A 25,933-nucleotide genomic window follows, 5' to 3' on the forward strand; every position below is an offset into this window, starting at 1 on the left:
AAAACTAAGGGATATCATTGCAACATGGCTTATCCCGCTTGGACTTTCCTCAGCATATGTCATTTCTGAGAACGCCACCAATATTACAGCTGGGTGAATTCCATCACATTCCCTGTTTTGCTCACACAATAAACTTAGTGGTGCAGAGCTTTTTAAAAAATGACAGGGACGTGCAGGAGATGCTGTCTGTGACCCGTAAAATATCTGGACATTTCCTGCATTCGGCAACGGCATGTAGGAGATTGCAACAGCTACAAAAGCAATTTAATTTGCTCTGCCACCAACTGAAGCAAGAGGTGGTGACAAGATGGAATTCCACCCTCTATATGCTTCTGCGGATGGAGGAACAGTGAAAAGCCATCCACGCTTACTCCACAAGCCAAGACATTGGGAAAGGATGGGGGATGTATTTTAGTAAAGCGCAGTGGAGAATACTTTCTGTGTTGTGCAAGATGCTGAAAACATTTGAAGTAGTCACCTGTGAAGTGAGTTCAGACACTGCTAGCTTGAGTCAAGTGATTCCCTTAATTAGACTTTTGGAAAAGCAGCTTGAGAAACTGAAGGAGGAGATTAAACAAAGCAATTACGCTAACTATGTTGGACTTATAGATCAAGTACTTTATTCGCTTCGCCAGGATCCAAGAGTTATCAAAATCTTGAAATCGGATCACTACATTTTGGCGACTGTGCTTGATCCTCGGTTTACGACCTATGTCTTCTCTTTGTTTCCAACTGACCCAGATCTGAATAGATGCAAGGAGCTCCTGGTGAGCATGAAGACAACTCAAGTGTTACGTGACAGGATGGCGTCTCCTCCTTCAGTTTCTCACTCATCTGCTGCTATGAAAAAACTTAGCTTTCCCAAGAGACCCAGGGATGATACAGATGACTCAGCACAACATTTTGACATCTGGTCTGGTCTAAAAGAATTGACCAAAAAATGTGACATCTCTGCCGTAACTCCACCTGATCCTACTATCAACATCCAAAGGATGGTGGAGGATTATTTTCACGACAGCATAGAAATAGACACATCAGACAGTCACTTTACATAATGGGAGGAAAAAAGGGAATTTGGAGACCCATGTACCAACTCGCTTTGCACTGCCTAAGCTGCCCACCCTCCAGTGTGTACTCGGAAAGAGTTTTCAGCATGTCACTTCCTCAAAATGTAGAAAAGATGAAGTTCATGCCTGCTCCCTACGCTCAGCTAATGACCGCCGCCTCTCCTCCACTCTTATCACCACTTCCCACTCCAGAATCCAAGACTTCTCCCGTGCCGCCTCCCTCCACTGGAACGACCTCCCTCGCTCCATCCGTCTCTCTCCTAATCTGTGCTCCTTCAAACGAGCACTCAAAACTCACCTGTTCCTTAAAGCCTACCAACCTTCTACCTAACCCGCATCTCCTCCAAACGTTCTACCCTCTCTCCTCCCAGTCCCTCTCCCCACACTTCAACTTCCTCCAATTGTGTCTGTTTCGTTCACCCACCCTTAGGATGTAAGCTCGAATGAGCAGGGCCTTCTTCCCTCTTGTCTCCACACCTGTTCTTCTACTCCGCCTCTACTGCACTGACCTAACTGGAGTTTCTGAAGCATTGGTATTTTTGTTTATTGTTCTGTACTGTTATACCCTGTATAGTCTACTGTTTGCTTTGTGTACGGCGCTGCGGAAATCTTGTGGCGCCTAACAAATAAATGATAATAATAATAATAATAAGTTCATTTTTATGAACTTCAATTTCCACGAGGAAGGCCATTCCTGGCAATTACATCAAAGTACTGAGACTTCTGTAATGGTGGATTCCAGCGGTGATGAATTAATAATGTGTGATGATGATGTACAAACTGATGAGGGTGAGGATGAGGCTGAGGATGATGACAACATCTTGCCACAGTAGAGTTCATTAAGAGCACTGTTACCTTAGGTGCCTTAAGCCCATTGTTAGCTTGTTTTGTGGGGGCCCAAACAAACCAAGCACATCAGCCTCAAAAGCGGCACATCTTGTTGCTGAAGTGTTTGGTTTGTTAAAGTGTGCATGTCATTTTCAAGATCCAACATAAGGGTGGATGGGAGTACCCAAGGACAATTCCATCTTGCACTACTTTTCCTTTCAGCTACTGATGTGTGCCAATGTTACCTACATGTGCTATATACGGTTGTGTGCTTTGCAAAAATCTTAGACACCCACTGATGATGCAGATGACTCGGCACAACATTTTGAAATCTGGTCTTGTCTACTGTAAAAAAATTGGCTGCACATGAAATACTGGAAAAACCTGATATTTTCAATTATAGAAAAATAACTCCCTTTTCTCTTCAAACCATGTAGCTGAGACCCAGCAAAACAGCACCACTCCTACACGAGGCACAATGCACCTTATGAAATCCACAGGGGTGAACTGGAAATGTCTGATGTATTTAGCTGCAGGTTTCAGAGGAGCAGAAGAGTTTCCCTTTAAAGTACTGGACACTTCTCTATAAATTACTATCCATTCTGGACTATTAGCACTATCTTAGCTGGTAACCATTTTGTAGCAAGGTTCGAGCTGGCATCCATTTTGTACATGCATATCGCTTATAATTGGTCTGAGGTGATTCATCTAATCCAACGCGGGGCATCAGACGGCTCTCAGCAGAGGCCTCCAGCTCCTTCCTGCTATATTGTTAGATTTGTTTGTTAACATTTGTAACAGTTGTTTAAAGTATACATTACAGATAGGTATCTCTTTCTTTGATAAAATGTATTGTTTTAAATTATTACTGAGGTTAAGGACAATGTACAGCCCTTTAAAAATTTAGAGGTTTCAGGATTCCTATCACTGATCTAATCCATACTTGCCAACTCTCCCGGAATGTCCGGGAGACTCCCGAGATTTGGGTCAGTCTCACGGACTCCTGGGAGAGCCGGCAAATCTCCCGCATCCCGCACCTGGCACCCCAAAATGATGCGATTCGCGGTGAATCGCGTCATTTTGGCCCTGCCCTCCGCGACAAAACGGCATTTCCGTAGCGGGGGCAGTACCAAAATGACGCGATTGGCTGCGCTCTGCCCCCTCCACGCCCCCTCTTGGCGTGGAGGGGGCAGAGCGTAAGTATGATCTAATCGGTGACAAGGAATGATCGGCATGAATAATCCAGAACTAATCATATCATCTCACAATAATGAAACAGCAGCCACAATTGCAATTTTTAACGTCCGTCTAAATTTCTTCTATTGTCTAATCTAATGGACTTCACTTCACTGGCTCCTCTACAACATGTGTAGATATATAACTGTAAACATAAAAAAGTCCATTTATTTATACAAAATTTAGCTTGAAGTTTTGGGAGATATTAAACTGTAATCTGTTCTCAAATACAAATAGTTGCTAATGTTTGAAGACAGATTTGAGGTGTGGCTGACATTGCCTTCGTTCTTATTGACACTATTAGTTGTTATATAAACTTTTACATCTGCTGTGATGTCAAGAGTCCAGGATGTGAATGCTGAGGGTGTATACTGCTTAGCTATATACAAAAAATGGGGGCATCCCAGCAGTATTCAGTACTTTCTCTAACAGAAAAGGTGAATATATATAATTTTTGATGAAGCAAAAGTAGTAAAAAAAAAAGAAAAAAAAAAGATCTTATTAACCAGGTCTACATTACAAACAGGGATCATTTGCACCTTATCTAGTTCAAAAAACATAATTCTGGTTATGGTGTTAATTAAACAGAAAACTAGACATGAATGTTGAAATGTCATTGACTAACTGTGTATAATTTTTTTGGGGCCCTGATGCTGTCACTTCCTGTGGCCCTCTAAGGTGTGTGACAACACGGACCACTGCCCAAGTGGGCTACTGGTCCACATAATTATTTTAATGTGATTTATCTAGGGTTGTGGTGGGAACCAAGCCCTATCAGGCCTACCACCACAGATGCCCCAAGAGAGGACCGGGCACTGTACCTCCCCCCTCCAATGTTCATGGTTTCTCCCAAAAAATTTATGACGGCAGTGGTTTGACCCTCCATTGTGCTGGTTCACAATACTAACTTAGTGGACATGGTCTGTACATACTAGTTTAAGAGCCTGTATTCCTAATGTTTCTATTAAAATACTAAAGTGCATGTTTACTATTATCTGCTTTGCATAGGGAAAAAAAAATCAAAAGATTCACACAGCGATATCACTGCGCAATTGATCAAATATAACTGAGTAGGCAGCACAAAAAATCCAATAATGATCTGAAATTGATAAGTTCATTTTTGGACATATTGGTGAAAATGATCACGACTGCTCTGTGTGTACTGCAGTAACAGGCCACAGTCATTCTGGAGGTTATCTCACAGATTGGCAGGATACGTGGGGAAGTAAAGCTTCAGTACACACCTTACTAACATTACTGCCATAAATGTATCACGACACTACAAAAATGGTAAAAACAGACTCACCGATTGGATGTAATACGGGTCATGCAGGGAATCCACAGGGAGGTGTCGGCTGAATTTAGACAGTGGTAAGGCCGAGTTTCCATCATCCAACATGAGAGGTCTACAGAGGAATAGTAAGAGTTAATTGTATGTATTTATTCTTTACAAAATAGTCATAAATCTAACTGACATTTAGGCAAAGTGACTAATATCAATAGACTTAAACTTGTTTCCCAAACGCAAACTATGCACAATCAATGGTAGGTGTACCTGTAATTTTCATACAAACTAGATTTAAGGAGTCTGTTTCAAGAGTCTGGTAGAATCTTGTAAAACTGGTTCCTACACTACTCAGTGTTCTAGTCCATAATTTGAAACCAATGGGGGAAGCAGAGCTGTGAAAATGACCTTATTACTGTTAAACTTTGTGACGGTAACCTTTAGTATACATGATAAACAGCTGCAATGTCAGATTTATTTGCAAATTCAGTGATATCACAAGAAGTATAAACAATACAGCAGCCGGTTCCATACTTCTTGTAGACCATGGCAAGTCCTAGTTGTGGACGTCTGCCTACTCGTCATGGACAAGTCCAAGCCTAACATCACTTAACACCTGTTATAGGTATTGTGCTCCATCACCTGGGAGCTATTGTGTTATTGGAATTATTGCTACTGACCCCCTATTTGTTCCTGACCGCTGGTCCTTGCTGTCAGCCATGACCTTCATGCCTGCTTTGACCTTGAGTTTGCTTGCTGAATTTGTACTGCTGTCTATGACTTGGGCTGACCTCTCTTGCCTTTTCGTAGGACTGGTATTTGGGAAAACTACCCTAAATTTCTATGTCTTATGACCAGGTGACAGCTGGCAAATTTTAGCCCAGGGGGCAAGGCTCGACTCAGCAGCCTATCAGGAACATTTTAAAGGAAAAAAAATGCAGTGACCCAGTCCAAGGTAGCCCACTATGGGACTAGCCCGGGGGGGGCTAATGCCACCCTGACCCCAGCCTTGCCTGCCTCTGCTTATGACCTGTCCTATGACAAGTCTTAAGCAAAATATAAAAGACCCTCAAAAGGTGGATATACGCTGTTTTTTTGCCAAGAATTATATTAAGAACAATTTAACATATTTTTTTTTAATAATGAATATATTATGTTTAATATATATAACCAAATTTTACTCCACGTATAGCCTGCAACACCTATTTATTTTATTTTATTATTTTTATTTGATATTTAGTGATATTCATGCTGAAACACATACTTTTTATATACAGTATATAAGGCAGGCTTAAGCAAGTTAACCTTTCATTGGTTCATTGGTCTTTTCATTAACAGACATTTTCCCAGTAGCTCTCAAATTGTGAAATTTTAGTGATTTAAACTGTGAAATCTAACAAAAATCTATCTCTTTGCTCATCAAGGATGTTGAGTATTATTTAATAAAATATATAAACGTTATCTGCTATACATTGCATCATTATTGTCGATTGTATCTATAATTGTTATAGTTAATGTTAAAGGATAATTACATCTACTATCCCCTTGTATACCTCTATACCCATTTTTTCTCTTCCACTTTTTCTTCTTTCTACCTCACAAGTTCTTTAAAAACTAATAAAAATGAATAACTAAAATAAATAATATGTAATATATCTGAAAGAAACATGAAACACATAAACTCCAAAACTCCCCACTCAGCATTTAAAATGCACAGGTCACCAACTAACAGTGGTGGCAGCCATATTGCAGGCTGAGTGACATCACCGTGTGCCTCAGTGATGTCACTCATTTCTAGCGAGCTAATAGGTTAAATATTGTCTAACTCCACAAAATTGCTGCCTCCACTATGCAATGACAGGTACATTTCCTGTAATGCTAGATCCTATTACCAGAAAGATGTGCAGCTCATACCAATCTGCTTCTATATAAATAGTTTTTCACATAATATTTCCACACACTCCTTATTGATCTGGGATATTGTGCTTAGCTGCCTATTTCCAGGACGCTTGTTCCTCTCTCTGCCCCCACAATAGTCCCAGGAGCTGAGAGGGCACTTTGTACACAGCATTCTGAAAGCCAGCGGTCAGCAGGTCTGACTCAGCAGGTCCATTCAGTGGGCATCACCAGGGTGATGGGGTCAGGTGACCTGCACCCAGGGCCTCGCTGAGCTTGTCATATTGCTGCTGGGGAGTTTGTGTGAGCGTGGTAGGTGGGATCCGGTGCAGGCACTCACATCTTTCTCTTTATCCCATTGCTGGAGGGGCCAGGAGGCAGCTGTCCAAACAGAAACTGGATTAACTGTCAGGGGAAAAAAAGCACAGCATCAGGTGTTACGTACAGGACTCATTGACCTCTGTGCGTTAATCACCAGATAAAAACAAAATTTTTCTTTATAAGCCATACAAATTATTATTATCATTTATTTATATAGCGCTAATCATATTATGCAGCACTGTACAGAGAACATGTCGTCGTTCACATCAGTCTCTGCCCTGCTGGAGCTTAACATGTAACTTCCCTACCACACATAGACTAGGGCAGTGTTTCTCCAACCCAGTCCTCAGCACCCCTAACAGGGCAGGTTTTCCAGGTGACAAGGGAAATCATTATACCACCTGTGGATCTGTTACAGTAATGAATACACCTGTGCTAAAACAAGGAGATATGGAAAACATGCACTGTTAGGGGTCCTGAGGACCAGGTTTAAGAAACACTGGTCGAGGAGACATTTTGGCAGCAGCTAATTATTAACCTACCAGCATATTTTTTGGACTGTAGGAGGAAACCCACGCAAACACAGGGAGAGAATACAAACTCCACACAGATAGCGCCGTGGTTGGATTCAAACTCATGACCCCAGTGCTACGAAGCAGCAATGCTAGCCACTGTGCCACCGTTCTGTTTCTCACAAAGGGAAATATAGGGGTAGATGGCAATTGATATAAGTACAATAGATTTAGACAGACCAAATCAGAGGAGAATAGATAGATCATATTAAGCTAATCTAAAGGAGACGAAACACACGATACATTGTGAAATGCTGCAGTTAGCAAAAAGGTGAAAAATGTTCGTTAGATATATTACTAAATGGTTAAAAAACAAAGAAGATATAGTAAGGGTAAACACTGAAAGGAGTGGAGATGTTGAAGGAGACAAAATATTGCAGACTGTCTAAATAACTATTTTTGTGTTGAATTTACTGTTGAAAGTTCAAGGGGTCACCTATACTAGAGGAGAAATATACACTTTATTGTACAGTAATTACAAATGTATCTATAGATTGTAAGCTTGAGAGCAGGGTTCTCTTACCTCTCTGTCTGTATGTATTACCCAGTATTGTCTTATTAATGTTTGTTCCCAATTGTAAAGCGCTACGGAATTTGCTGGCGCTATATAAATAAATGTTGATGATGATGATGATGATTTACTGCAGCAAAGGTGTTATTTGTACTCTTAAAATGAAAATGAAATATTTGAATGGGTCCATATGCTGTGCGTTCAAGAGTATTAACAAGAACTAGTATTTGTCCCACTAAACAAAAGGCAAAAGAGAATATGATAACTCCTACTTAACAACTTTTTCCCTCCGGGAGGGGAGGTGAATTGTGAGGATAGGGGCGATGGCGCAGTGAATCGCGCCATTTTGTCCCCACCCCCCGCAATGCAATGATGCCAAAGTGTCATTTTGTCGGGGCCAAGATAACACGATTCACAGCGAATCACATCTTGGAGGTTCCCATCCTGCCCCCTTTACTAGGAAGTAGGCAGGATGCGGGAGAATGGCCTGCTCTCCCGGGAGTCCGGGAGGACTGCCCAGAATTCGTGCGTCTCCCGAACATTGGGCAAGTATGTGATAACTTTAGACCTCGGAGTCTCACAACAATAGTGTGAGAACTAGTGAAATCATTTAATAAAATAATTGGTGACTATTTAGTGTCAATCAAATCACAAAACCCAAGACAGCATGGAATTGCTGCCAAGAGATCATGTCGAAAGAATCCAGTGGATTTTTTTGAATCAGCAGCTAGAGTGATAGATTGCAAGAATCCTTATTAATTTCCCCCCCCATTATAATCTGCAAGCATCATTATATTTATTTCTAAACCTAAATAATTATTTGACTTTAATTACTCACTCGTTATACAGTAAGAGGTTTTAAGAGTGTGGAGCTGAAATAATTCAAATAAAAGTATACTTAAATTCTATTCATCGTCCTCTGGATCTGTCAGTGTCATCAATGGCTGTAACAGATCTAAAATGCTCTTACAATCCATCTCACACGAATAGTAAGTTTAGGGGGGATCAGTAAACGTTTTAGAGGTGTAAAATACTTAGGATGATCTTCAGATACAGTATGTTATCTTTATACAGGAAAATGTATGTTAAAAGTATCCTAGAGAACCAACCCAGGAGAAACTACAGAGACCACAAGAATATAACGGGTTACTTTTGTAGCTGACAAAAACAGTTATCATTGTTTTCTATGACGACTGTCACATTATTTGTTCTTTAATATAGACAGTTTTTATGACTTTGTAAATATATATTAAAGATAACAGGAGACATTTTTATGGAGGTTATTCAAGTTTTATTTCCATTTGGACTATGTAGGATCAAAAAATGTATGTTTAATAAAAATATATTTCATAAATTGGTAAATACGAGTTTGGAGGTCTGTTATTCAATAAAAGTATATTTTAAAATTGAGTAGGTATTTTTAGTTTTCTATTTTTGTATGGGCAAGAGTCTTAGGGACCCCGGTCAATTATGCTGGGGTGGCAAAGCTGCAATTATAAGGGTTCCAGTCTTGTTAATTAGTCTAGGCCCCACAGTCCAGGAGGGTAGAAAAGAGCCCCACTGTTGTTATTTGGTGTCCCCCATCAGCCCATTGAGGCCCTGTGTTTTCACTATGTCAGGGTCCTGCGCTGGGGCTGATTGAGGATATAAGAAGGGGAGCACACTGTCCGCTTATTAATGTTTTACTTTTAGATAATTTACTTTTCTTGGCGGCTGCCTCTATTCCAGGTGGCGATTCTGTGTGTGAAGTGTTATTACATTACTCAGTAGGAGCTTCTCTGATGAACAGGCCCCAATTAAAAGTACAATTCTAAGTGCACTCCAAGTGATATTATAAAAAAGCTTGACTAAAAGCAGACACGTAATAAAAGCAAATAAATCTATTTATGGCATAAATAAGACATTTGGAGAAAAAAAGATTTATTTGACACCCCTTTAGGATTCCTCCACCAATAATTGAAATGGATGGTCCTAAAGATGAAGGGGGTAGAAAGTAAGCGTGTGCTGGGCGGATCATCAAAGCACACTGGTGCAAAACCAAGGTGTTTTGTGGTGCCTCCGGGTGTGCTTTGTAAACGTCACTCTAAATAATGTGTTACTAAGAGACAGAGTAACAGGATCAGGACAGTGACAGGACCTATTCCTCTTTATCTGCTGCCCTATCTCTATGTTTCTCTTGTAAGAGGATCTGAACCATGGGTGACCTCACCTTGTTGATGATCTTCTGCTGCTGTGAGTGGTTCTGTCTGAGTGAGACCACCTCTCGCCACAGGACCTCATTCTGCCTGGCAAAAGGAAGGAGACAACAAAGGGTTAATCACTACAGCAATGCATTGATATTTGCACCGGATTGTGGCTAATAGAAAAAAAAAAAAAAGAGTTAATCTGTCGATCCTCTATGGAGGGCATGCTGAACATATAACACACAACATATAGCACACAAATACCAACTTTGAATTTCAGTGTACAAATAAGCTATCAAGTATTTGTGTGATACATGAAAAAACAGTCAGTATTTAACTTATGTGCAAAACAGAAAACTCATTTGCTCCCCTTGCAGTGTAACATGGTTTTGTCCAGGAGACTTAAATAAGAAACTTCTTAATTTAAGATCCTTAATGAATCAGGCCCTAGAATCTGATTGGTTGCTATAGGCAACATCTTCAGGTTTTTTAAAACTGCAGCTTGATAAATTTACCCCCAAGTCATCAACTCATGGTTTACAAGCTCTGAAACTACAGATGCAGAATTATCTTGTGACTTATTGTATATGTGGTCCAGGTTCTGGTGAGGCATATCCTCATCTTAAGTTTGGGTTTTCAAACTATGGCGGTAGAAGATGTGTACTGGGGAGGTAGGTAGGGGTTGATGTGCATCCTAAAACATATTAAGGAACTAAGCGATATCTGGTATGGTATATAACAGATCTGCCACATCTGCAAAGATGTTTATTATGTTATGCCTCCATGGGGTATATTTACTAAACTGCAGATCTAAATATGTGGAGATGTTGCCTATAGCAACCAATCAGATTCTAGTTATGATTTATTTAGTACATACTGCTAAGTGATAACTAGAATCTGATTGGTTGCTACAGGCAACATCTCCACTTATTCAAACTAACAGTTTAGTAAATATATCCCCATGTGTCTAAAGTTTTATAAATTCAATTATAGCATTCTTGCCCCTCACCCCACCCAAGACTCACTTTTGCATTGGACACAGGCATTGATCTCCGGTAAGTATTTACAATTTTACAATTATATAATGCATACAATGTTTGCACAAATACATTAAAATATAAGACACCATCAGGGCCTCCCAGGGTGGGGAAGGGGGAGGGGAATAAAGGAAAACATGTTAGTAAATATATTGTTAACTTAAAATAAACCGCAGGACTGAAATTTTAAAATGCAAGGCCCAGTTAAATAATCAAAATTTTCACACACACATTCCTCTACATGTACTTTTAATGACTTAATTGCATTATTTATTATATTATTAGAAATAAGTCATATATTTTTTATATGGAGATGATTTTTCCCTAACATATTTGTACATGGTTTCCTAGCATTTCCAAGTGTCACAGTTTTTTGAAAACTTTAATTTCTTAAAAATCAGACTCCTGATTCACCGACATTAATTAAAAAAGTTGTTGAGAACAGGTTGTGATAGATGTTTGATTGCATTTGGCTCCTGTAAATAAGTAAGAGTAGATTGCACGGATCTCGAAAAACTTCATGTTACTTAGATCTCCTGGTTGTCTAGGACTTACTGTTTCATATCTTGCATCTGACACTCTGTATTCTCTTGCTGGCTCCGTAGGGTCTGCACCTCATAAAGGAGTCTGCTCACGTCTTCATGTCGAAGCTTCGTCTCCTCACTTTTCACAACAGACACCTATGCAGAGGGACACAAACTTTAGTTCATCATCTTTTCAACACATGTCCATTTCATTCATACCTCCCAACATTTCTACATACAAAACCGGGACGAAATTAGCCCAGACCCGATCCACTAAAAATGTCCACGTTTGGTGAAGCTCTGCCCACTACCATGTAAACCCTGACCCCTTTTCAAGGTCCACAAATCAGGACAGTTGGGAGATATGTTTTATTACAAGGATATTTCATGCTATGTTCTGTAAACCATGATTACAGTATTACATTGCACACTTATATAATGAGATCTAAGTAAGAAAACTAGTTTATCCTATTTTACATTAAAATATATTAAGTTAAAGTATACGAAATGAAGAGAATAAAAGGTGACATTTATCAAAATAAATAATGGACAAAGATTGAATTATGAGATATTATTTGTCTTTTTAGGCAAAACAAGTGATAGCAAAAGAACCACAAAACCCTCAAAGTTTATTACAATAAATACAGAGCATACATATGCCAGCATAAGGCTGAAATACAGCGCCTCATATGCTGCTATCCAAGTAAGAGAGTAACAGTTCCTGTTATAAGCTATCTGCAGGAACAAGTCTCCTGCAGATGTTCAGAAAGCAAAGGGTCCAAAGTTAATCCAGGGTTTGACCATAATGCCCAACTTTTTCCGTGTATTAATTGGGAGAAGAATGTAAGCTCTCCAGGCAAGGGTCTCTCTACCCAATGTCTCACGTCTATCTATCTGTGCCCCTGTGATGTCCTAGGCTGAAGTCTTTGTGGGACCGCTATGCTGATTGTTTACTCATACATATGTCATTCCTATTTGTACTTGTAATTGCTCAAGCATTACTCAGACTAGATTTGGGATTTTTTTCCATATTTTTGCTATTATTCTTAATTGTATTTTTTTATTACACTTATGTATATTCATGTATTTGTTATGATGTTTTCATGTATATATATATATATATATGCCGACTGTCCGGAGCTCGGGAATCTGTAGTGCCTTATAAATAAACGATGATGACGACAACGTTGACGCACAAAACAGAGGTATGCACACAAGAATGGCCTTCCTTTAGTGGGACATACCTTCCATCTGTCCTGGAATCATGATAGAAGTTAAGATACGCGGGATGACTGGACAGTCCCCTCAAATCGGGACTGTCCTGCCTAAATCAGGACAGTTGGGAGGTATGGTCTAATTATGATACCATACATACACAGTATAGTCCACAGGAATCTGAAACTTACAAGACTAGACCAAACAGACTAGAAAACTAATACTCTTCAAGTTATAAGCTAAGGAAATGGGTGTCCCTCTGCAAAACTTCTTACCTTGTGATAAGTAAATGGTGGCTGCTGCTCTTTCATGTCAGTGGCAGGCTGGGGGTGTGACATCACAGTCCAGCGCCACTCTCCTGGCCTAACAATAACGGAGAAGAGCAGCAGCTTCATATAACAAGGTAGAAAGCGCGCAAGGCGCTCTCAATTTAAGTGATTAAACACATTCCCTCTTCCACATTGTCATCCAAGTGTTTAATGTAAGTCCCCAGGGAGACCGGCTCTCAGTGTGGAGGCATCAGGAAAAATAAAAACACTAAGTGATATGCTGTCACTCAGTCAGTGTTTTAGGCTCCCCCAAAAGATCCGCCGCTCCAGGCAGACACCTAATGGAAAAGCTGGCGGTGGGTAAAAGCTCAGAGACTACAAGTTGTCCCGGTCTTTCCTCCATTGGTCAATTAAAATATGAGACTGGCACATCAGTAATGAAGGTTGGTGTGCACCGGGGCCCATGGAGATAATGGGGCCTGCTGCACGGCAGATGCAGAGGGTTGGGGTCCCCGCTTCCCTCCTCCCCGCACCGGGGCCCACAACTCGCTAGTTCCGCCTCTGGTTCTGTGAGTTTATAATATACGCAAGTGTGACTTTTTAGATTGTAAGCTTGTATGGAGAGGATCAGCTTTTCCTGTTTTGCTTTGCAGAATGCATCAGATACAACTGTAGACAAACAAGTAGTTCTAAACACAAACAACTAGGTAAACTAAATGAAAGAAAACCTGCACATGGCTGCAAATGCACCAATTTATAATAATCCCCAAAGTACAAAGCAGTATTGACCAATAATCCCCTGGATGGAGGAATTGGAGGCTAAATATATGTTTTTGCTGGTAAAACAATGCCAAGAAATCATCCAAGAGAACAACATATAATCTTATCTGGTTAGCCTATAATTTTATACTAATACATATAAATAAATGATGATGATGATGATGATGATAAGCCTGAATTAATTTCAGGACAGAAAGATATTCCATTTACACAGGAAACTAATAACCTAATTACAGTGTATCAATGTTGGTAGTAGCAATGCCAGGTCTTATAAGTGACAGATTATACTATATAAATAAGTAATTCACAGCCATAGTATCACAACACATTTGGCTGTCATGAATTTTGGATGAAAAGGGGAAAATTCTTAAAATAAATTGAAAGCACACAATTGGATTATGAGCTAATTATATTCAAATATAATTTAAGAAGATGAAATTCAGTTTGCATTTAAAGCATCTTTGTATTTTAGTATGATCTTGATTTTATTTATTAAGGTGTTTTAATATTTTTGATTTGTGAAAAATGTATAATGTGACATTTGTGTGTCACAACACAAAAAAGGTTTTAGTAACACTAGAGTTCCCCAGTTACCTTTTAACACGGATAAAATCTGTTGTACATTAGCTCCAGGGCACTGTCCTGTATAGTATATTATGTTGTAAGCAACACAGACACAATGTATCTTTGGTCAAAAGTGCACTGTTCAGCAGACACAATCTGCTCTACAATAAACACAAAGTATACTGCACACTATACACAGTTTACTCTGCACAATTAGCCTACACATTATTCTACACAATATAGCTCTACAGTGATATCCATAGATAACAATACACAATTTTCTATAAAATACACAATACAATTTTACTCTGTACAGTATACACTGATCAGTCACAACATTTAAACCACCTGCCTAATATTATGTAGGTTCAACTCGTGCCACCAAAACAGCTCTGACTTGTCGAGGCACGGACTCCACAAGACCTCTGAAGGTGTCCTGTGGTATCTGGCACCAAGATGTTAGCAGCAGATCCTTTAAGACCTGTAAGGTGCCAGATGAGGCGTCCATGGCTCAGACTTGTTTTTCCAGCACATGCCACAGATGCTCGATCGGACTGAGATCTGGTGAATTTGGAGGCCAAGTCAACACTTTGAACTCTTTGTCATGTTCCTCAAACCATTCTAGTGTTTGCTGAATGAGACCACCGCCATCAGGGAATACCGTTGTCATGAAGGGGTGTACTTGGCCTGCAATAATGTTTAGGTAGGTGGTACATGTCAAAGTAACATCCACACAAATGCCAGGACCCAATGTTTCCTAGCAGAACATTGCCCAGAGCATTACACTGATCCACTGGTTTGCTTTCTTCCATTGTGCATCCTGGTGCCATCTCTTCCCCAGGTAAACAATGCACATGTAACCGGGCCGTTCACATGATGTAAAAGAAAGCATGATTCCTTAGACAAGGGCACCGTCTTCCATTGCGCCATGGTCCAATTCTGTATCTCATGAGCCCATTGTAGGCACTTTTTCGTGGTGGACAGGGGTCAGCATGGGCACACTGTCCGGTCTGTGGACACGCTGCCTCATACGCAGCAAGCTGAGATGCACTGTGTTTTCTCTCATAGCCAACAGTACTTTTTCAGAAATGTGTATTACAGTAGTTCTTCTGTGGGATTGGTCTAGACAGGTTAGCCTTCGCTACCTGCATGCATCAATGAGTACCGGTTGTCCTTCCTTGGACCACTTTTGGTAGGTTATAACCACTGCATACTGGGAACACCCCACAAGACCTGTCATTTTGGAAATGCTACCCCATGTGGTGACCCCTTCATATATAGGGCAAAGCCCTATCTCTGGTGAAAACACAAGTTTTGTCTGAGATAGAGCTTTTCGCAATATAATAAATAGACCTAATTTTCGGAAATTATGAGGTAGGAAGAAGCTTGCATCGCAGTATGTTCTGCTAGATGCTGATTAAACCAACTGACAGATGACATGCAGGGGTGCACGCAGGGGGGGTTTCTGGGTCTCCAGAAATCCCTCCCTCCGCTAACAAAGTGCCCTCATAGCGGCACTGTACTATACAGCAGCCGCGGCACTGTACTATACAGCAGCCGCGGACGCTTCTTTGACAGCGCCGCGGCTGCTGTATAGTACAGTGCTGCAAAAACGGTGGTGGTGGGGGGAAACCCCCCTAAAAATCCTGCGTGCGCCCCTGACATGAGTCAGACTTGTTTGCTAAATTACATGGGTGCAAGCTGCATTTCTCCTTGATCTAATGTCGAAGGGACATCAACCCAACCCGCAACCCACCTTCCCATACAAACAGCCATGAGGCCAGGATCCAACTGTCCTAGCTATCAGTGACCCCGAAGTGCTTCATATACATGCCACTAGTTATGCATTAGAAAACTTCAGCACTTGGCTGTTTACTCCAGAGAATGGTCATTGCATCTGTTCTTTTCATTGTTTAAGGGGTTAAAGTAGGAGAAATCGTTAACTTCTCCTGCCTTAACCTGTTTAACGCTGAGATGGTGTTAGCTTACCTGTTAAGTGGAGTTTTATGGAGTAACCACTAGGATCAGTGCTTCCATTCGCCAGCAGTGTCAGGCTGCCGGTGATGGAGGTTTTAGATAGTTTAGATGGGGGGGGGGGGGGGGGGGGGGGTGCGCCAGGGCTCGACAATGATCGCTGGCTTGATAAATCTTTGTTTTGCTGCGATATGTAGTGATGCAAAATTAATCTTATTGTCACCCACTGCCCACCAATGTTAAATAGACTCCACAGTCAACTACCGAAATAAACCAAGCACCAAGAGGTATTTATGAAAGTGGAAGTGGGGTTTCAGTATAAAGTGCTGATTAGATAAATCATATTGCTGCTATTTATAAAAGGAAGGTGCAGTGTAATTTGCGAACATCACCCACATACTGGAAGATTTTTGTTGCTTGTGAAGATCAGGGGGTAAATGTATGAACCTCCGGAAGTTTCCCTGTTAGGGAAAGGCGACTGCTAAAGATGAAGATCATGTTTAGCCTGGTTCCAGGAATTCAACATCTGGGGGTAAATGTATGAGTCTCCGGATTCTTCATCTCCGGCGTGTTCAGCCTCTTGAGCGCTTAAATTTAAAGCGGCGCTGCATTGTAAAGGGAAACTTCCCTTTACAATGCAGCGCCGCTTTAAATTTAAGCGCTGAAGACGCTGAACTCGCCGGAGTTGAAGAGTCCGGAGGTTCATACATTTACCCCCAGGTGTAAAATAAAACTGTCTATGGGAAAACTGTAATAATTAAAGGATATAGAAATGGGGTATATCAGTGTAAATAAAATTCCAGGAACAATGGAAAATATTTTTTTCTCTAATGTTTATTTCTTTATTTTTAGGCATTTTTAATATTTTTATTTGGTAAATGTAACCAAATGTATATTTTCCTTTACTCAGCCAATAATTCAGTTCCTCCTTACTATTTTTCCTTGGCTAACACCACAAATTCTCATTCATAAATATATATACATTTTAGCCAATATGTATATACATATTTCTCAATAATTGCCATATATTTGCCAACATTTATTTAAATGTTTACAAAAACACACCTGCTAATTTATTATAATTTATTATAAATATGTTTTACTCATTACTTACATATACGTCTGTTAAAACAACAAAATGAGTGTTACATAAAGACCACATACTTATTGTACATTTTGTCATTCATCATAAAATATATTGTTAACATACCGTTGTGACTAAAAATATTGGCACCCTTTTTCAACTCACAATTTCTTCTAAAAATCAGGTGAAATGATCAACAGTAATGGTCTCCAGAATTCTATTTCTGTTAATATTACCTAATTGTTGTTTATTATCTTTCATTTAATACTAGATATCCTTTTAAATCAGTAAATAAAAATAAAGGACAAAGCCGGTCTACCAAATAACTGCAATGAAGCCATGGATGAGCTTCCTGCTCCTCTCTACAGACTGTTTGATCCACTCTTCGGGCCTGATTCATTAAGGAAGGTAAGTAAAAAAAATGAGTACGTTTTCTCCTGGACAAAACCATGTTACAATGCAAGGGGTGCATATTAGTTTATTATTTTGCACATAAGTTAAACACTGGCTGTTTTTTCATGTAGCACACAAATACTTGATAGCGTTATGTTTACACTGACATTTAAAGTTGATCTAGGTCATGTCCTATCCCAACTATAAATCTGTCCCCACATTTTAAATTGAGCTCTCCCTCCAATGCAAAAAGGTTTTGCCCAGGTGCAAAGTTGCTAATTTTTTTGCTTTCCCTTCGTTAATGAATCAGGCCCTTCTTGTGTAAATAGTTCTCCCAGATTTGAAGGTGCCTCCTCCCAGCTGCTGTTTTCAGATCTCACCAGAGGTGCTCTCTGGTATTTAGATCTGGACTCATTTCTGGCCACTTCAGAGCAGTCCTGTGTCTTATCCTGAACCATTTCTGGGTGCTTTATGAAGTGTGTGTTGGGGTCATTGTCCTACCGGAAGACCCATGACCTTTGACAGAGAACCAGCTTTTTGACACTGGGTTCAACTTTACGTTACAAAATGGCCTGGTAAGCTCCATATTTCATTATGCCAAGCCCACGTTCAAGGCACCCAGTGCCAGATGCAGCGCAGCAACCCAAAAACATCACTGAACCTCCTCCATATTCGACTGTAGGTAATGTGTTCTTTGTGTTTTGTGTTCTTCTCTTTGGAAGCTTAATTTTGTGTGAAGATACGTGGTTCCCAAATCACTCGGAGACGGTATTAGGGGAAATATAGAAGGATGATTTAATCTGCAGAACAGCATTAAATACAGCACAGTCCCGTAACGATAGCAGGTCCAACAAGTGAGGAAATCAGTTCAATAAATGCAGTGAGATATGTTCCACAGCACATCTCTGGCAGAGCATCACCTCTTGGCCAAAAGTTACACACGCGTGCAGATCCCAGGGTAGCCTCTTTTTTCACCTCCTAATCCCACCTTGGGATCTGCCTGCCCAGTGGAGTTGCAAAAGGTCTCGATTGGTGGGCTGCTTACACTATCCTGACCCCTCCCCTACCTTCCCAGGTGTCTTCCCTCAGGTGACCCTTGTTGGGTCAGGCTCCCGGCTGGCTGTAGAGCTCCACTAGTGGACAACAGGGAGCAAACAGAAATAACAATGATAACTAAATTCACTTAACTCCTGTGTAGGGGGAATTTAACCCCTGAAGTACTTTTCCAAGGAGATGATATAGTTACATCTCTGATACTTCCTGTAACAACATGGCTGAAAAGTGCAGTTCAAGTATGGATTAGATTAAGGGGTTGTAACACCATACACCATGCCCGTTGCTTTACATTTTGTTTTTTGTGATCGTAGGGATGATGTGCTTTACCAAAAAGCTCAAATTTCATCTCATCTGTCCACAGGACATTTTACCGGAAGGAATGTGACTTGTTCAGGTGTGTTCTGGCAAACTGCAGTTGGGCTTTCTCACGTCTCTCTCTTGCAGCAGTGGGGTGCTCATGGGCCTCTTACTATGTAACCACTTTTCTTGTAGTTGGCAATGAATGGTGATGACATAAGGCCTTACATTTCCTCTAGAATACTCTGGTATATAGAAGAGTTCATGGTGGACTTAATGACTGTGCATCGTCCAAGTTTTATGTGTGCAAAACTACCCCAAATCATTACCGCACCACCAGTGATGGTTGTTATGAGATTCTTCTGATGATACACTGTGCTTGGTTTTACCAAATATGGTATTATGCATTAAGACTAAACGACTCCACTTTGCTCTCACCTATCCAGAGGACATTGTTCTAGACATCTTGGGGTATATTTACAAAACTGCGAGTTTGAAAAAGTGGAGATGTTGCCTATAGCAACCAATCAGATTCTAGCTATCATTTTGTAGAATGTACTAAATAAATGATAACCCCTTGTGTTTCATTCAGCTGCAAACTTAAGCAAGACTGCAATGTTTGTTTTGAGAGAAAGAGCTTTCTCCTAGATACCCTTCCATGACAGCCATACTTTGTCAGTCTATTCTGATAGTATTCTCATAGGAAGGAATGCAATTGCTTGTGGAGTGCCTCCAAAACGGTCATGGGGGCACTCCGCAGAGATCTAACATCTATGGGGTGGCAGGAGAAATCCACGATGTTGGGGTAACATATTACCAGGAAATGTGTGAGGCAGCGATGTTACGCTGAACAACGCGGCTAATTCGATTCCCCACATTAACGTTAACATTTACTGTGTTGGCAGAGATCTTTAGATCTCTGGATGTAGCTTTTTGTAGCATCATACGATCTAATCTTTGGGTGAATTTTTATCTGCTAAAAAATATTTAGTGAAAAATAAATCCTCGGAGGAACTAATTTGGAAGAGACAAGAACCAACATTAATCCATACACTTTTGAAAAAAAAAAAAAAAAAATTCTGGTCACATGACGGACTTTTTCTGGTCACATAAAAGGGATAACTAACTATGGGTGATTTTGTTCAGACTTTAAAATTTATAATAATAAATAATGTATTTCCCAAACACTCCGATCTATTAAATCCTGATTTGATTCACAATCTGACAATTTTACTCTGCTGAGCAAAACATCTGTTTTTTCCTCATTCTTTTGAATAGGCAATGTACTACAATGGGTACAGAAAGCCTATTAAAATGTGTTGATATTAAAATAGAAATGAATGGGAAGAGCTCAGCAAATCACAAGCATGCTTACATGCTGGTCACTTGTGATTGGCTGATCTCCAGCCCTATTGGTGGCAAAGCAAGTTAATATAACTGTGGAACTATTCCATTGTGCCAGAGCTGACAGTGGACAGTATTGTTTGGAGATTTCCATGGCAGGAGGGATAGATCCCCCTGTTCTACACTTGACAATGCTGAAATCAATGTTTTCTGTGATTGTGAGATGTAAGGGGATTTTTTTTATTGATATTTTAAAAATTGGAGATTTACACAGTGATTTGCTTTTAGTAGATTATGTGAATGGGAAATCTCCATGCAAATCACTAAAAAAATAGGAGATTTGGTCAAAATTGACCTTTGACAGATCTCCCCCTTACTAGGGGAAGCTGGTTGAGGATGTTATATAAAAGAAACTCCTGAGAAACAAGCAATCAGCCTTACAAATAGAGAACAGGCAGCTCTCAAGGATTTAAAAAATAATAAAGACATAATAATAAAATCAGATGATATATGTGGGGGGCATTGTGATTCTAAACAAGCGTGACTACTTGAATAAAGCAGATAGGCTTCACTCAATTTATAAATGAATTAACAAACACTCAACTTTGATTATCAAAAAGAACTTGCTGACTTCCTTAGCAGTATTTTGACTAAAAAGGAATTTCATTTTGTGCTGGGGAATTCCTACGGGGGAATTCAGTTAGCTGTGAAGTGTCTCAAGAACGATCGTAAGACACTTCCCGACGGAGCTTTGACAGAAATCTCTGCTCACCTCTATGGAGTGTGAGGGAAAATGAGCGTAATTGCCGACCCATCGTCTCTGGCATACAGTCTATTACCTCAAAACTATCCGAATATATAAACTGTTTTTTACAATCAATAGTGACCAATCAGATGAGCTATCTCACGGATACAAGTCAGGCTTTACAAACATTGGCAGAAATAAAGTGGCAATAAAAATTCATAGTGGCTACTTGTGATATCAAATCTTTATATAATTGTATCCCACACAGGACAGGCTCCCCTTTTAACACTACTCGGATTAATTTTTTTGTTGGGAATTTAACATTCATTTTAAACCATAACTATTTTTAGTATGAACATAAGTTCTACAATCAGTCACAGGGCACTGCGATGGGCAGTAAGTTTGCCCCAAAATATACAAACTTATTTAAGTCAAACTTGGAGGAAGAAGAATAAGGAATAATAATCCCTAAAAATATTCCTATAGATGATATATATATTGTCTATGTTCTCTTTATATGGGAGCGAATACAACAGAGGAGCTCAACAAATTTCGGGAATTTGTTCAGCAACTTTAAAAGGGTTTATTTCTCAATCTGGAAATCTTCATACAAAAGACCAATTGCAAACTCAAAATTACAACAACCCTCATGATTGTAATAATGATATTGTAAGGCAGTATAGGAAGTTCAAAAAAACTGTTCTGAGTAAATATAATAGAACATGGGGAAAGTTTGAAGTATAAATCTATAGAACGTAACTATGAAGTGAATCTTCTAACTATAAGCTATGAAGATACAGGTAAAAAAAGATAGTGCTAGTCTACTAACTATTTATCACCCAATACAATAATACACAAAACAGAAACACTGTCATGTATCAATGAAGAATAACACACTGAAATAGATCCTTAACAACAAATCAAGGGTGGTATACAAGAGAGTGCCAAACATTCACAAAGTAAGGCAAAGACTTCATGGCTAGATAAAGATACAGGACTTTATCACTGTAGTCAATATAAAAGTGCACAAGTATAACTAATAAAATCATCAAACCAATTAAAGAAGTAAAATTCATTCTCTATGAAGAAAAGTTATAAGTTAACAGAGAAAATGTCATTTGACATTCAGAGTGTAGTATATTTATTCCAATCCCCCTATGATCTTTAATACATAGGCAGGATAAAGTGGAAATTGTAAACCAGAGATCATTAGAATCATTAACAATGAATTTGTCTCTCATAGATTATCAAATAATTTTACACTAGAAGATAAAAAGAATTCATCAAAACTCACCTGAATTTAATTAGTTAGAAAACATTGGAGAGGGGTGACTCTAGAATTTCTAAGGAAAAAACAAGTCACTACCTACTACCTACTTCAAACGCTCACACCCAAGGGTCTAAATATCATTTTTAATCTGGGCTCTTTTCTAATATTTGAAGTTGAATAACTAATATAGTTAAATATAATTGACTGATTTATGTATTTAATTTTCTCTCTCTGTATTACTCTCAGAATATGAATGCATGCTATTAGAAATGCCTATATACTTTTATTGTATCAAATATATAAAGTTAATTTCATAATAGTACTGTTTAAATATAGTTATTATGATATTAAACTATTAGGACTACACAAATGCTTTTAACATAGAGTATTTATTCTAATGACCAATTTGCTACTTAATGTTTTCCATACAGCACTTATACTAAAAACTTAATTGTCAATGTATATATTACCATTCACTTAATTTATTATCAATAGGAGGTTTCTCTCTATGTAAAATACTGCAGATTTACACTTTAATATTATAATATAGCAATAATGATTTCTTTTAAGAATTGGTATAAAATATGATTATCTAGACATATGATGTCGGTCGACTGTCATTAAGGACAAAATGTGTTGGATAAATTATTGCAAATATTCTCTCAATACTGGCATTTATATTGAAGAGCCGCAAAGAGAGCTGACTGGTTGTGTCTTCTAGCTGTCATATAAGTATAAAGTGGAGTAACTGCAACAAATCCACAGACTGATTTATATAACTGCTGGACACAGCTCTATCACACACACACACACACACTACTCACATAACTGGGGTCTATTTACCCATACTTTCTCAAACTACTATTTGAAATGGAAAAGCCGCAATGGACCTCCTTGTTAGCAAAGCTCAGACCCGGCCATGGACATTCCTAACAATAAGTCAACAGTGATTACATGGTGTGGTGGATTTCAAATGCAGGAACAGTTTATAGTGGAAGTGGTGTACTGTACCTTTAAGTACAGAGGATGAGCCTGGGAACTAAATTATAACATAATTCAGGAATCACCAGTGAGGTAGTCATTCAAGATCCAGGGGTTAAGAGCCAGAGAATTTAGTCATCTGAGATCCAGGGGTTATCAATAAGATAGGTAATTGTCCAAAGCAAGGGCTCAGGAGCCAGAGAGGTAGTCATTGGAAAGCCATGGAGCAAAGCATCAGAAAGTTGTCAGGAAGGTACATGATTCAGAATGGTAGGTCACAAAGACAAGGCTTAATAAACTGGCCAAGTGATGTTCACCGGAAGCTACTTATATAGGCCTGAACTTGTAGTAAAAAGCCTTTGATGCTGGCAACACATTAGGCCATTCCCTGATGCAGGTCTACACAGATGAAATGAAAAGGATGCATCATGTTGTTAACTGAGCCTGTAGCTCACTGTGCAGAGGTGTACTGCTGCAACCCAGAGTTGACAGTTTGATAACCAGATTCCTCCATTGTACTGGCATGAAAATTGCTGCAGCACAGTAGCCGCACCATATCAGGGAAGAGACATAATCTCAAACGCGGGTCAGCACACTAACAGTGAGGCTTCAGGGCACATTACGCTCTCACATCAGGCCAAAGAAGGGACTGACTTAGTACTGGACCTGATAAGTGTGCTGAAAGCACATATTCAATTAATATTGACTGCCAGATCTGGTTCTTATTGAACTCTAGCATATATGACTATACAAGAGTTGTACTGCAGAATACAGTATATTTAAACTCTATGGTCACCATACACACATACAGTCACAGTACTCCTTCTGAGGTTTTTTTTGCATGTGTGATATACTTGCCAATTGCATGCTTAAAGACATACTTGCTGCATGAATGAAAAGTGTGACATCAAATACCAGTAGCCTATTTATAATACTGACATTTGTTAATTGTTACTTGTTTATATTGTCACTGATTGCAATCAGCCTTTTATGGTGTGTTTTATGGTGTACAGCAATTTCTCTAATCTATATTATTGTTCACCCCATTTTTTTGTAAATCAATTTTTAATTGTTTTGATCTATTTATGCTTTTTATTTTACCGTTTTACATATTGATCTCTTTTATATAGTTACCTGTTAGGAACAAAATACTGAACATGAATTTAAGCCATACATTCTTTGCCTAACGCACTTCTATACATAGTCAATCCCAATTTCTGCAACTTTATTCTTTATTGAGTTTGCTTTGATACCCACTCCTGGGAAGATTGACAACTGTCTTCAATGTTCTCCACCTGCACTGCTGACTGAGCTATTCTGGCTGCTGGACAGTTCCTTGCCTTTATTCAGTGTTCTAGATCAGTTCCAGTGATGTCCTGATCTTCCAGCATGCCTTAGCTCCACCCCTTGACTTCCTATAAAAGCCTGTCCAGTTCCTGTCTCCAGTGCCTGTTTATTGTGCTCTTTGGCTGTGATCTAGCTCCTGCAACTGTTGCTGTTCCTGTCTACCAGCATCTACTACACGTGTACCGACCTCGGCTTGCCCTCCACTTCGCTTCTGCCTCAACCTTTGGACCTCTACGCCTCTCTGTGTACCGCACCCGGCTTGTTTGACCTTTCCTTCCATCTCATCTCCTGTTAGCCAGCCTTCCTCCCTGCCACTGGGCTCCTATCCAGTCTCCGGACCGTGACACCACCTCTCACTGTAGAATGATGGACTTCACATTGTTTGCAAATCGCTTTTTAATCCTTTTCAGGATAATGAGTAGCAACACTCGCTCTCTATGAGATCAGGCATCCTTTTCTCCTTGGCATGGTATTATTACAAACCATTCTTGTCCACTCTCCCGGAATGTCCGGGAGACACCCGAATTCCTGGTAGGTCTCCCGGACTCCTGGGAGAGCAGGCAATTCTCTCTTAATCTGCTTACTTCCCAGTGAAGTGGGCAGGATGGGAGCCTCAATGACGTGATTCACGGTGAATTGCATCATTTTGGCCCGTCCTCATGACAAAATGATGCTTTCAACGCAGGGGCGGGGTCAAAATTATGCGATTTTCCGCAACCCACCCCCTCCCGACCTCCCACCAAGCTCCCTTCCCGCAGGACAAAATCTCAGTGTTGGCAAGTATGACACAAACCTGAATGCTCCAGACCAGGTTCTGCTTTTATACAGAGGTGGCAGAATTTCTTGATGACCAAAAAATGACTTGCATTTGGTTAGCAGCGCATGACTCAAATGACCTTCTGTATTGATATTGAAGCTGTAAGGGTGTACTCACTTTTTCACACCCGGCTTCTTCAGGCTGGCTTATTTTTTATTGAATAAATAATGACAAAGTCCATAGGATTTTGTCACATAATTGTGGTTGGCAAGAAGATGATTGGTAATTATGTCCTGATATATAAAAACAGATTTGTTTTCTTTTTCAGTTGAATGTACGAGGACAGTTTTAGAACTGGTAAACTGCTTGTTAATATACATCATTTGTGACATTGCAT

General features: G+C 39.6%; 1 protein-coding gene across 1 annotated transcript in view; it reads right to left on the minus strand.

The window, feature by feature from the left end:
* LOC142104358 (heat shock factor protein 4-like) overlaps positions 1 to 25,933 on the minus strand; it is a 59,308-nt gene that overhangs the window by 15,569 nt on the left and 17,806 nt on the right. Inside the window, exons 4-7 of the mRNA XM_075188981.1 lie at positions 11,492 to 11,616; positions 9,926 to 10,001; positions 6,653 to 6,717; positions 4,438 to 4,537 (exon numbers count right to left, since the gene is read on the minus strand). Of these exons, the coding sequence (XP_075045082.1) occupies positions 4,438 to 4,537; positions 6,653 to 6,717; positions 9,926 to 10,001; positions 11,492 to 11,616 (366 nt within the window). The remainder of the gene's footprint in view (positions 1 to 4,437; positions 4,538 to 6,652; positions 6,718 to 9,925; positions 10,002 to 11,491; positions 11,617 to 25,933) is intronic.

The sequence above is a fragment of the Mixophyes fleayi genome, chromosome 10 (genome assembly GCF_038048845.1).
Source record: "Mixophyes fleayi isolate aMixFle1 chromosome 10, aMixFle1.hap1, whole genome shotgun sequence".
NCBI lineage: Eukaryota > Metazoa > Chordata > Amphibia > Anura > Limnodynastidae > Mixophyes > Mixophyes fleayi.